Genomic DNA, 14,548 nt, shown 5'->3' with positions numbered 1-14,548 from the left:
TCCTCTCAGGCTGTCTGCAGGAGGCCACCCCATGTCATCTCACGGGAAGGAGCCAGCAGGAGCACATGGTCTTCAGAGTCAACAAACCAGACCACAGAATCTGATCCAGATTGGAGATTCAGTTTCCTTCTAATTTGGTTTGCTCTTGAACCAGGAAAGAATTAATGCAAAGAACAGGTTGAAATGTAGATGATGTACAGGGTTTAATTCACAGACACTTATTGCAAGACTGTAATCCTTGCAGCCCATGCAGAGTGAGAGGTTCATAAGAATATCCTCAATGGTATACCATATAAGGCAGTAAGATTTCTAATCAGAGAACTATGTTTTCAAGGTCTAACATCTGGGTACATAGCCTTGAAATTTTCATTTTGGTGATAATGATGAAAGCTCCCCTTTTATCTGCACCTGTGATTTAAGACTCTGTGTTTTCCATATTTGTCCACTTGAGAGTTACCACAAGCAGATCTATCTATGCTCACCCAGCCTGTGAGCCCCAATCCAGCAGGCCCCAGACCATTGTCACACCCTTAGTTCATATTTCTCTAATGTCTAAGTGGTATTATTAAAGCAACCCACTAGATTGATTACTTGCTTCTAATCTTTTCTTCCTCTACCTCATTAGTCAGAGGTGATATATCAAAAATTAAAAATTTATCAAACCATATTTCTGATTAAAATCTCTACCCACTCCCCACTGCTATCAGGATAAAGTTGAGATAATCTGTCATCAGTGCCCTCCATGAACTGACAGAGTTTAGATAGGCACCAATGCCTATCTATCCACCAGTTACATCCTCACTATTTCTGCACTCTTCTCTGCCTTACAAGTGCAGCTTCCAGATATTTCTGGACTCTCAACTGTCTTCCACATCTGCACTTTGACACAGATTTTTCCTTTGCTTTATTGTTTGTCATTCGGATAACTTGTTCTCACTTTTCTGGTCTCAACATGGATCTTTTCTGGTCCTTGTAAACAGGAAGACTTATGCAATTATCCCTCATAAGCTTACTCTATCTGTGATGCTTATAACATTACTTTATTATTGCTTAATGATCCATCTTTCCTGCTACACAACCATATCTTTGATTGTCAGGACTGTGTTTTATTAACTATTGAGTCTCCAGAACCATGCATTGTTACTGGCATGTGGTTGACACTCAGTCGATAATGCTTGAATTAACACCCGTAAAAATATAGTCTGCTAGCATTGACATCATTTGAGGTGCCTGCCTACACTGCAAAATTAAGACAGGATTACAATTAAGGTGAAATTCAAATATCAAAAGGGCTTTGGATTATATAACCTTCAACTTTGTATAAAGCCTGAAGTTTTATGAAAATGTCATTTTCAATGAAACAACTGCAAATTAACCGACTTCAAGAAATAGGACTTAGATTTCTTCAAGGGAGTGAGAAGATCAGGTAGTATCATATTCTTTCTCCTATTTCCTCTTCCTTACCTTATAGATTTATTTCTTCTCCTTCTTTTGCATTATTTAAGACTATCAACAGAGACAAGGTTCACTCTCAAGCTCACATCACTAGGTTTGACCAAGATCCTGTCATATGTGTGTGAAGGCAGAAAGGAGAGATCCTTCACATGGAGACAGGAAGGTAACATTTGTATGTCTGACTCAATTATCCTGACTCCTTAAAACCCCTATGAAATTGTCATACTTTTCATTGGCTTTGGCCAAAGAATATGTCCATTCTTTAACTATGTGTTTGATATGCATATGTTGCATATGTTTTATGCATTATCTCATAATTTATAGGCTTATTTTGTTTCTAAAGATTCAGATGATTTGTGAATTTTTCAGAGACTGGTCAATTTTAACACTTTAAATGATATTCCTTATATATGCACTAAAATTCCACTCAAACTGTTCAAATGCTGTCAAGTAGTGCTGGAAACTTAACTTTTCCTTGGCCAATAATAGTCTTCAGTACAAACAACCATTAATTATAACCCTATCAAGGTAAACAAGACCTATTGTTGATATTTCTCTACTGAATTACTTCCAGCACTCAAAAAAAAACATCATGTCAATATTTGGTAGGTCCTGAACAAAAACATTTTAATCAGCTTTAACAACAACATTTCTCAGGATGCTCACTTACACAATTATTGCATGTGGCTTCATACAGCACATGTTATTTTAAGTGAGTCGTCAAAGGATAAAATTCGTAACCTTTTGCAAAATGTGGATGAATAAGAACCAACAGTCCAAGGTAAGATCCATGAATAGGTCCATGATTACAAACAATGTGACAAATCAAAACAGTAACTCATATATTTTGTTCAATTATTGGCAGGCCATAAGATAGGAGAGTAGGTGTGGGAAGTACATTTATAGCAGTGTTTAACGTCATTGAACATGCTGCTGTGACATAAAAAATACCCCCACATCCCACACCCTACCACCACCACTCAGCTACACACGGTATGCCATCTCCTCCCTGGTGGCCAGGGAAATGTGGTTCATGCCTATCACATGTGAGTTGGGTGGAGAACACTGAAGCAGAGCTTTTTTCTCAGTGATGTTGATGAGTCATCAAGCTGCTAGTTTTGATGTTAACCCAGAGAATTGCCCTAATAGTTTCTGCCAGGCCCCCTTCACCTCCTTATTCCTTAGACTGTAAATCATCGGATTCAGCATGGGAATAATAATGGCATAGAAGACAGAGATCAACTTTTCCTGAAGGACAGAGGGACCGGAGTGAGGCTGGATATAAGTGAAAATGGTCATGCCATAGCACAGAACAACCACTGTGAGGTGAGAGGCACATGTGTGGAAGGCTTTCTTCCTTCCCTCTGTGGACTGGATCTTCAGGATGGTGGAGATAATCCGGATGTAGGACAAAAGAACCAGGCAGAAGGGTGTCATCAGAAGGACAATGCTAGAGACCATGATGGCAACCTCATTGGAGGAGGTGTCCACACAAGCCAGCCTGACCACCGCTAGGATTTCACAGGATATGTGATCAATAAACTTGTTGGTGCACATGGGCAGCTGAAAGGTAATACCAGTCTGCATGAGAGAGTTGATGGAGCCACTGACCCAGGACGTAACGGCCAACCTAGTACACAGCCCTCCATGCATGACGGCCGAGTATCTCAGGGGGTCACACACAGCCACGTAGCGGTCATAGGCCATCACTGCCAGGAGAACAAACTCAATCCCGCCCAATGCCAGGGAGAAAAATAGCTGGGCTGCACAGCTCAGGAGTGGGATGACTTTATGTTCTGCAAGAAAATGCACCAGCATCTGAGGGACTATGCTTGTGGCATAGGAGGCATCAACAAGGGAGAGGTTGGTGAGAAAGAAATACATGGGAGTGTGGAGTCGGCTGTCCAGTCTGATCAGGAGAACAATGAGAAAGTTCCCTGTCAATGTCATGAGGTACGTTACCAAGAACAGGACAAAAAGGGAGACCTGAACGTCCCGGTCACTGGTCAGGCCAAGGAGAATAAATTCTGTCACCTGTGTCTGATTATCTGTTCCCATTGAAAAATGTGAGTAATATTAATCTGCAGAGAGAGTCACAGAAACACAAGCTGTTGAATCAAAGAACCATAAGAATAGCATATTAGTAATGTATACTGTATACAACCTGCCAGTCTTAGCCAAATGTTTCAGATCATTCATGAGGCCAAGAAAACCAGCTTGATCCCAATATGCAGTTTGTTTACTTTGCATCAGAGAGATATTAATAGTAGAGCTTTCATAAGGATATATGTCACAAGGAGGTCAGTTAAAGCCTGCAGTATAATATTTGGAAGCTTTACATCCTTACTAACTTACCTCAGCATCCATGGCATGGAGGGTTTTTTGGTGACGTCAGCAAGCTGGCAGAATATGAAGTCCAAGGCCGCACTACCCCCAAGAAAAAATTCTTCTAACAACTATCCACAGAGCAGAACATCTTTTTGAAAACCCCAAAGTTCTGAAACAAACCTAGACACCCATATGGTCCCCTGAAGGAAAACTGAATTAGAACAGTAAGATGAATAGTTTCACTTTAAGTGTGCCACCCTTCTACCTCCCCATCCCCGAAATCATCACAACACCAAACAAAGAGTATTTTCCTGGGCCCACAGTTTCTATAAAAGTTAAAGAAACCTGAAGGCAGACATTCAGCTTCCCTAATATTCCAAGATGCTTCCTGGAAAGCCCACTTTGATCTTACCTCATAGAGAATTATGAGGGTAACAGCATAGCTAGACTATGTGTATTAAGATAGAAAAAAGAAAGGAGGTGGAGGTCATAGTGACCAGCACACAGATATTGGTGATACTTCTGTGTTCCTTCCAGCTGTAGTGCCTGATTAAAGATAGCCAACTTCATAGCCCATCTGCAAAGCTGGGCTGGTCACCTTTAGAAGCATGGTGGGAACTTCAATCTAGCTTGAGTTCCTAGATAGCCAGTCTCCATGCCCCACCTCAGAGCCCACCCCCCAAACCCCTGTCCAAACAGGGAGATGCTGGCCCCAACCCAGAAGTGTAGGGGCCTACTTGACTCAGGAAGTCAAACAGTAGCTTCACTCAGCCAAAAAGCTTCCCAAGTACACATATGTACATTTCAGAGAGGCATAGGGGTTAGACCTGCTTGACCTAGGAGGTCAAACAGCCACTCAGCTCAGCCAGAAGTCTACCCTACAGCTTCATCCTTACAAGGAAGCAATCCTCAATTGTCATTTCTAAGGAGCATAGCATGAGGTTTCACCCTTCCTCACCAGTGACTCCAGCTAACTTTGGAGCCCAGTCTACGGCCCTACCCATCTGCAAAGCTCAAAAAGTGAATCTCTCAACCAGGGAATACATTCTGTAACTAGCCCAAATAAAAGTCATTGCAATATCCAGCCAGCAGCCCCATCTAATATCAGAGCAAAAGCAGCAGCCCAGCAAAGTACAGAGCCCACAAGTTCTGCCTGCCCAGGGTTGTCATCAGCAGGCCCTTCCAGAATCACAGGTTAGACTAAATATTGAAGGTTGATCCCTGACAAAGAACACATGTTAAGGCCAGAAAAGGGGACTGTCTCATCAAGTACACAGACAACAGTGCAAGTACATGAAGATTACAAAGCATCAAGGAATTATAAAACCTCCAAAAGAAACTAATAAAGCTCTAATGATGTACCCTAAAGAAATGGAGATCTATGAAATGACTGACAAAGTATTCAGAATAAACCTTTAAAGAAGTTTGGTGATCTAAAGAATATACAAATAGAAAATTAAATTATATTTGGAAAACAATACACAAACAAAGCAAGAAGTTTGACAAAGAAATAGAAAGAATAATAAAGAACCAAACAGAAATCTTAGAGATAAATAATACAATGACTGGACTAAAAAATTCAATAGAAAGCTTCAACAGCAGACTCAATCAAGCAGAAAAAATAATCAGTGAGCTGGAAGACAGACCATTTGAAATTATGCACTCAGAGGAGCAAAGAAAAAAAAAAGAAGAAGAAGAAAAAGAAACCCTGGAAAGCCTAGGAAACTTTTTCATAATAAGAGTTACAGAAGGAGAAGAAAGAGTAAAAGGGCCAGAAATCACATTTACAGAAAAAATGGCTGAAAATTTCCGTATTCTGGGGATACAAGCAAACATCCAGGTACAGAAAATGCAGGTCTCCAGACCAATTTAACTCAAATATGAGTTCAGAAAGACAGATAATAATTAGACTATCAAAATGTAAAGAAAAGAAAAATTCTAAGAGCAGCAAAAGATAAGAAACACATCACATATGAAGGAGTGCCAGTACAACCATAGTTGGATTTCTGAGCAGAAATCTTGCAGGCCAGAAGGGAGTGGAATGACATAGTTAAAGTCCTGAAGAAAAACAAAACAAAACAAAACAAAACAAAACCCTGCTGACCAAGAATGCTTTACCTACCAATATTTCAGAAATAATGGAGAAATAAAAACTTTCGCAAACAAAAAGCTAAGGGAGTTCATCATCACTATATTGCCTTACAGAAATTACTAATGAGAGTTCTTTAAGCTGAAACAAATTGCTGCTAACTAATAACATGTAACATATAAAAGCACAAAACTCAATGGTATAAATTAAGCAGAGCCATATTAAGAATTCTCTAGAACTGCAATTTTATCTCTAGTACAAGTGTTAAAAAACAAAATCACTACTAATAATATTATATAAAATACATTGTCAAAAGGGTCAAAAGATACACATTAGAAAATAATGTAAATTCTGACATCATAAACATATAATGTGTACAGAGGGAGTAAAAGTGTAGAGTCATTGTGTACAATAAGATTTAAATTCTTTTTAGCCTGCAATATGCTCTTTTAAGTATAAGATGTTCTACTTAAGCCTCTTGGTAACCATAAAGCAAAAATTTTTAGAAGTATAAGACAAAAATATAAAGGATTCAAAGCATACCACTATAGAAAATCATCAAACCACAAAGGAAAACAGCAAAAGAGAGGAAGAAAGTATCTACAAGAAGAAAGTATCTACAAAACAACCAGAAAATGATTGGAAAATGATAGTAATAAGTTCTTACTTATTATTAATAAGGACTAAACATTCTCCAGTATGTTATTCAGGGCAGAAAGGATGGTAGGTAAAATGATAAACAATAAAGATGAACATAGCTCAGAGTTCAAGAACTACCCTGCATATACCTACTACACCAAACATGATGAAATGTATAAGTAAATTATAAGAAAAAAATCAGAAGAGATAGATATATAGTAACAACAAGGCTAGTGTTTCATGGAAAGACCAGGAATCTGAGAATCTGGATATGAATCCTGTTTTTATGACTTACCAGATGTGTGATTTGGTTTAGAAACTTAATTGTTTATATTCAACATTGGGTAATATTGCATAACTCACAAGTATCTGTAAGCATAAATATAGATACTCATGAAAAAACTACTTTATAAACTGTTACTGGTAGTGATACTTTAGTAGTACATGTATTATTTGTAACATGACCTCCACCCTGGGGGGAGGTAGAGTAACCAATGTGCTTTCCCCTCATATCCCCACCACAAGTTCAGACATAAAAAACAAAAGGAAGCAAATTTTTGATAGATCTGAAGTCTTGTACTATTTGAAGTTCCTGGCAACTTTGGGACTTGGGAATTTGGTCTCTTCAATTGTTGGTAGGAAAGGGAGATGAGTGGTAATTTTACCTTGTTGTTTTTATTTTTCTACCATTCTGTTTACTTATTCTTACTATTTTCATTTTTCTAAGACTCTAGCCTTTGCATATGGTCATAGAAAAAAAAAAAGATAGCAAGAAAATGGCCACTTAGGCTTTCCAGCATAATAGAATAAAAGCAAATCTGTTAGACGTTTTTGAGTATATAGCACATCTGCCTCTAAAGTAGACATTTTGCTTTCAATTAATTTGGCAAATATCTATGAAGTGCCATCTTTGCTAGATGCTGGGATTTCAGGGTGAATATTATACTTCCCTGTACTCAGAGAGCTGACCTATCAGTGCAGAAAAGAACACAGAACAAATCATTATCACATCATTCCTCCCTCTGTGGCACTGGGCCAGCCACCTGGAGACCCTGCTGGCCCATGACTCCCTGCACTCCTCTCACCCACCCTGCACATCTCTTCACTACAGCCCTTGTCTCATCACAAATGAATGACAGTGTCACATCCCAGAAAAAAACATGAGCTTCAGAGCCAAATATTAATAGTTCTGCTTTGAATCCACATTTATCCTGCTTCCTGAGACCTGAAGCAAGCTACTTAGCCTCTCTGAATTTGCTATTTCTTCATCTGTCTAATACAGATAATATTGGCCAACTGAAAGGGCTCTTGGGGAAAACAAATGCATTGAAGATCTTAAGTTCATATGGTAATGATTGAATCACACTAGTGCTCACCATTTAGTGATGACAGTTGGTTGGCCTTTCATTGCATGCTCTTGGTCACTTTCAGGATCTTATTCCCCCTCTCTAACACCCTCTCATTTCTCCTGCTCCTGATTGACTTTTGTTCCCTCATCATAAGACTAATATTCAGACTTATTCAGGAAGAAGAATCTTTGCTATATAATTATCTTTCTAATTCTCCCTTGCTAAGTGAGGTTCTGTGCTCAGAACTTGCACTATTCTTTTTATAGCCTTTCCTTGAAGGTTTCATCTCTAACCGTGATAATTATTACCAACTCCATATGGGTCACTCTCAGTTCTACATTTATCTACTAGGCTTCTCTCCAGGTTCAAATGCTTCCTACAACAGCTTAGTGAATGTTTTCTAAATATTTCACCACGTGAATTCCCTTCTGACTTCTTTATTTCTATCAGTGGACCTAAAATTCTTCCACTTTCCCAAGGCATCATGTTTAAGTTTTACTACCCTTCCACAGAATACCATATTTCATTATTTTATTGCATATCTCTCTCCTCTCCTTTAGTCTTCATTCAGACTGCTAATATCCTAACACATGTCTCATTACTTCCCATCTCATGAAATGCAACAATCTCCTTAGGAATCTCACTGATTCTGCCTGTGCCCACTCTACCACCCCATACTCTACCACCAGGCTAATGATCCTAAAACATAATCATACTATTTTCATGCACAAACAGATCTTGCGATGTCTAATTGAATAGAAGATTAAGCATCCTGGGCATGGAGGGGTGCAAATTATTATTACTATTTTTAAGAGATAGCGTCTTACTCTGTTGCCCAGGCTGGAGTGCAAAGACATGGTAATAACTCACTGTAACCTCAAACTCTTATGCTCATGCTATCTTCCCACCTCAGCCTCCGAGTAGCTGTGATTACAGGCATGTGTCACCATACCCGCTAATTTTTTTATTTTTTTGTAGAGATGGGAGTCTTGCTATGGTGCCCAGGCTAATCTCAAACTCCTAACCTGAAACATACCTCCTGCCCTCACCTCTGAAAGAGCTGGGATTAAGACCAGGCATGGTGACACATTCTTGATACACATTCAATTCTTGATAATATGTCCTATCCTGTCTATATTTTATATTATTAATTGTAACAAATTGTAACATTTATTATCATGTATGTGCTTTAGAACAAAGTATGTTAGTAAAATATCCTGCTAATATTTAAATGGATATGTCACCTGATTACTTTTAACCCATCAATGACTGTATTTAGCATTGCCTTGGCTTTAAAATAATTTAAATTTAAAATAATTAATATCCAAATATTCCTGTTTTCTATAGCCATAGAATTGCTTCTTGGATTCATGGTAGACAGAGAAAATAGAAGTAGTATCTGTATTTTAAAAGATAAATGAATGAGGAAACGTGTTGGCATAGCACACCTGCAATTAAGACCATCTCTACATTATTTTAGACTCAGGTTTCACATAAATAGAGCTAGATTCTTAGTCTGTGTTCTGAATGAAGAATGAACTAAGTGAAAGTCAGTGTGTTGCAGATCCAAACACTTGGTGTCCGAAGGCTAAAGCTTAGTCTTCTCAACTCCAGTGGTTTTGGGTGATGTGAAACTATCCCTAAACCTGTATTTTTAATTGGTATCAACATCAGTGAAAGATAACATCAAACGATAGACTTTTGAGAATATTTGTTCCATTCCTTCCTGTACAAATGAGATGTCAATATCCTCTTAGTATAGGGCTAGGAACACAGCTTTTGTTCAAAGGCTAGTTTTGAACAATGAACACAGGTAAGAGTCAGTCCTATTTAGATCTTCCTCCTGCACAAACCTGTTTTTGTGTTCTTTTCTTAGTATTTATCCCAACTCCAGATGTTCTATCTTTTTGTAGGTACCTAATTTTCTTTTAATAAACAATAAAATCTCATTTTACATCTTTTGGGTCATATTACTCTCATAATGAACACATCACAAACCATACCTCTTTATATATTTTGAGCTTTGTCTGTCTATCCAAAAATAAACAATCCATGCTGTTTGTTCAGAACATAGTATTGAACAATGACATACCTCTGTGGTTCATCTCCTTGGACATGAGCACTAAGAAGGAAAAACTTTCTTAATCTGTGTTTTATGAATTGTGATGGATGTAGGGTAATTACTGTGGCCATAATAAATAGAACACAATAAGTGATATAATAAGAAAGGCACCATTGAAATATTCTGCTACAAATTATATCCCATTGCCATCACTAATACTTTAAATTCCAATATTAATAATTTATTACTTTTATTGAGATTGTCTTCTTTGTGAATTTTAAGGTATAATTATTCTAAATGGTATTTTTCAAATATGAATTACCTGATTTTATTGTGGCCCTTTAAAATAGGTCATGAAAGAGTAGAAAAATGAGACCTTTACAAAAGGGGAAAGATGAGGAATGACACTGAAATTTTAGGGAAAATTAGATATCAGGTATGGACAACAGAGACCTACTCTTCATTGTTACAATATTACTTTCATTGACCCTAGTTAAAAGTACCACCCTGTGCCTTCTCCCATTACCCAGCTATTAATAGTTACAGCAAATAGAACCACAATGCCTTGAATCTATGACAGAGAATAAAAACTAAAAATAAGTTTTCAGATTCCAGTGCAAAACTTTTTATATAAGTTAATTAGAAAAGCTAATTAACATTTTATATAAGCTAATTAGAAAATTCAATTTTAGTTAGCTATATTTTTGTTGCTGTTGTTCAAAAAAAGAAACCTTATCCATTTAGCCTTGAACCTATATGCTCTTTTGTATTGAGGTTCTACAAAATTATAAACAATCTTGGATGGGGTGAGTGAAAGTCTTAAATACAGAAGCAGAGCACATAATGGTACATGTTTCCTTCATGCTAGTCAAAACAACTCAGAGCCATACCTTTACAAAGTTGAGCTGTCAATAGCAATGGAACTTTCATTTAGAGGAAGATTTCTCTGACTCATGATGGAAGATTTAGTTGATGTAAATGCTGGGTGCATCGTGAGAAGGAATATTTGCAACATCTTAATGTTTGAAAACGGAGCCCCCTGGCCTCTTGGGTGGCTGATTTCTCAAAGATGCATTTGATATCTAGAAAGAACAATTTATTTTTTCTCTTTGGGGTTGTGTTATCTTCTTGCAATCTCATTTAACTACCTGATTTTTTACATATATGTGAAATTATTTAGACCCAGTTTCTCAAACATGTGCAACTCTTACATTCACCTTTGGTGACATATTTTATTATGGCCTCATTGTGTAAATTCTCACCCTCATTATATCTCGTGTCTACTGTAGCTAAAACTAGGGCCTTCTTTTGCAGTATAATTCTCTCAGCCTGGCCATTCTTCACAGTACAACCACTACCACCAATTCTAGAGCAACCAACCACAGAATAAGAGTTAAGAGACCTAAATTCTAGCTCCAGTTCACTTTCTGAGTGCTGAAAGTCTTTGAATAAGCCACTAATCAACTTACATTTCCATTTGCCTGTTATTAAAAGAGAAAGCATAATATCATGTGGACCAAATCCTTAGGGAAATAATTGAGATAGGATGCTTTGAAGCAATTGACAATTTATTTTTTTCTGCTAATGTAATATACTAATATTCCCATCACCTGCTAATCAATATCAATACCCAACTAAAGATTTTATACTTCCAGGCTTTTTTCCTAAGTCTCTCTCTCTCTCTCTCTCTCTCTCTCTCTCTCTCTCTCTCTCTTTCTCTCTCTCTCTCTCTCTCTCTCTCCCCCCCCCTCTCTCCTCCAGTTCTAAGCCTTGGAATAAAGAAGCCTGTTGAAAAAAATTGTACCCAAGTCTCAAGCTTCTGTAAAGCAGAGTTATTTTGCATTTACTATGATACTTACTATGAAAAGATTTCGCCAGCCATGTTTTCTATTTCCTGATTCAAAGTGCCTTACAAATCAAATCACTTCTATTTCTATCCCTTCTAAACCTATACCCCTACATTCTGCTGACGTCTCTCAAACATTAATCAGTGCTTGACAAAATAAGTGTGTCTACTTCACTCTAGGTTTAAGTTAGTTTCTGAAGAGTACTTCCCTCCAACAAAGTGATAGACCCTATAGATTAGATATTTCTAAATTTTTTGGGCTTCTGGACTCATAAATTGCTAAGGACTAATTGTGATTATGGGAGACACTACTGGGAGGGAATTGACAAGTGCTCTGAAAACAGCTGAAACACAGACCTAATGAAGTTTGGCAGCAGTTCCATTGGCAGTGTGGAGCTGACAGTGTCCCCTTGGGAGCTTCATGCATTAGAATGTTAATTGCTCTCACCACTCCCAATTCGCAAGGGCAGAATGCTGCCCTCTTCTCCCTGTGGTAGGCTTTTTTCTCCTCCATTCCTCTCCCCTCACACCTTCGCTGAAGCCTTGGGTTACTCCAAAAATTCAGAGAAGCCAGCTTTCTGAGGTTTTAAGATGTTTTCCTATAGCCCAAATCAAACTTTTAGCCCTCAATGCCCCAGTTCTAGTGAGCGGTAACTGGGCCTGAATCCAAATCTGGAATAAACACCAATTCTCCCCCTTTGGATTTTCTCTCACTCCTTGGAATATATGCAAAGAGTCTAATGGGCTTCTGTGAGCATTGTGAATATCATGGACGTCCAGTACATTTCTTTATCCATGGTGTATATATATATATAACCACATTTTCTTTATCCACTCATGAATTGAAGGGCACTTAGGATGATTCCACACCTTTGCAATTGTGCATTGTGCTGCAATAAACATTTGTATTTCACAGATCTAAAAAAATAATCCTAAGTGTCATGTGGAACCAAAAGAAAAAGAAAAAATCCCAGATAGCCAAAGCAATCTTAATTAATAAGAACAAATCTGCTCTCCTAGACATCGGCCTGGGCAAAGAGTTTATGAAGAAGTCCCCAAAGGCAATCACAGCAGCAACAAAAATAAATAAACGGGACATGATCAAACTAAAAAGCTTCTGCACAGCCAAAGAAACAGTCATGAGAGTAAACAGACAACCTACAGAGTGGGAGAAAATTTTTGCATCCTACGCATCCGATAAGGGATTGATAACTAGAATATACTTAGAACTCACGAAAATCAGCAAGAAAAAAATCAAATAACCCTATTAAAAAATGGGCAAAGGACTTAAACAGAAACTTTTCTAAAGAAGACAGAAGAATGGCCAACAAACATTTGAAAAAATGCTCAACATCTCTAATCATCAGAGAAATGCAAATCAAAACCAAAATGAGATATCACTTAACTCCAGTGAGAATGGCCTTTATCAAAAAGTCTCCAAACAACAAATGCTGGCGTGGATGAGGAGAGAGAGGAACACTCCTACACTGCTGGTGGGACTGCAAACTAGTTCAACCTCTATGGAAAGCAATTTGGAGACACCTTAAAGCGATACAAGTGAATCTACCATTTGATCCAGCAATCCCATTACTGGGCATCTACCCAAAAGATCCAATGACACTTTACAAAAAAGACACCTGCACTCGAATGTTTATAGCAGCACAATTCATAATTGCAAGGCTGTGGAAACAGCCCAAGTGCCCATCAATCCAAGAGTGGATTAACAAAATGTGGTATATGTATACCATGGAGTACTATTCAGCTCTAAGAAACAACGGTGATATAGCACATCTTATATTTTCCTGGTTAGAGCTGGAACCCATACTACTAAGTGAAGTATCCCAAGAATGGAAAAACAAGCACCACATATATTCACCAGCAAACTGGTATTAACTGAGCAGCACCTAAGTGGACACATAGGTACTATAGTAATAGGGTATTGGGCAGGGGGGCGGGGGGTGGGTATATACATACATAATGAGTGAGATGTGCACCGTCTGGGGGATGGTCATGCTGGAGACTCAGACTTGTGAGGGGAGGGGAGAAAGGGCATTTATTGAAACCTTAAAATCTGTACCCCCATCATATGCCAAAATAAAAAAAAAAAAGAACAAATCTGGAGGCATCATATTACCTGACTTCAAATTATACTACTATTCTACAAGGCTATAGTATCCAAAACATCATGCAACTGGTATAAAAGTAGAGACAGACCAATGGAATGGAATAGAGAACTCAGAAATAAAACCATCTACCTACAACCAACTGATCTATATATACCCGTGTGGGTATATATTACCACTGGAAAAGACCTTCAAAGAATCGTTGGAATTTAAAGGCATCCACCTTTCCTTAAGCCCCACCCCCTAAGCAGAGCCCCCAATTTACACTAAGGCGAGAGAATGTCCATGAAGTGTAGAGAACCACACGGGTAGTTAGAGAAGCTGCTTTAGGATTTTCAGAAGCCAAGGTCTCTCTAGAAAGTCTTTCTAATCTGCCTGCCCGCCAGCTGCCACTGCAATGGTCTATTTGCCTTGCCTGGCATTTGAAGCTCTTTGTGCTGTTTAGCTACTTTGCCTAAAGGAAACACTTCCGCCTTGCTCCACCCACCTCAAAACAGAAAGAGATGCTCTGTGGGCATGTAGTTGCGAAGCCCTGGCCCATGACTAATTCTTTCCATTCCTAGAAGGCAGCTCAGCTTTTAAAATCATACTTATTTAGTGGGTTAGTTTAATGCAAAACAAACTCCTTTCTTCTCCTTTATGCTGCTTTACCTGATA

At 38.2% G+C, this 14,548-nt stretch overlaps 1 protein-coding gene across 1 annotated transcript; it reads right to left on the bottom strand.

The window, feature by feature from the left end:
• Window positions 1-2,559: 2,559 nt before the first annotated feature.
• Window positions 2,560-3,513, bottom strand: LOC142872884 (olfactory receptor-like protein OLF3). Its single transcript, XM_076006231.1, has one exon. The coding sequence runs from the start codon at window positions 3,511-3,513 to the stop codon at window positions 2,560-2,562; it is 954 nt and encodes a 317-aa protein (XP_075862346.1).
• Between the last annotated feature and the right edge of the window lie 11,035 nt (window positions 3,514-14,548).

Source organism: Microcebus murinus, chromosome 9, assembly GCF_040939455.1.
Source record: "Microcebus murinus isolate Inina chromosome 9, M.murinus_Inina_mat1.0, whole genome shotgun sequence".
NCBI classification, from domain to species: Eukaryota; Metazoa; Chordata; class Mammalia; order Primates; family Cheirogaleidae; genus Microcebus; species Microcebus murinus.
This window is presented reverse-complemented; position numbering and strand designations above follow the sequence as displayed.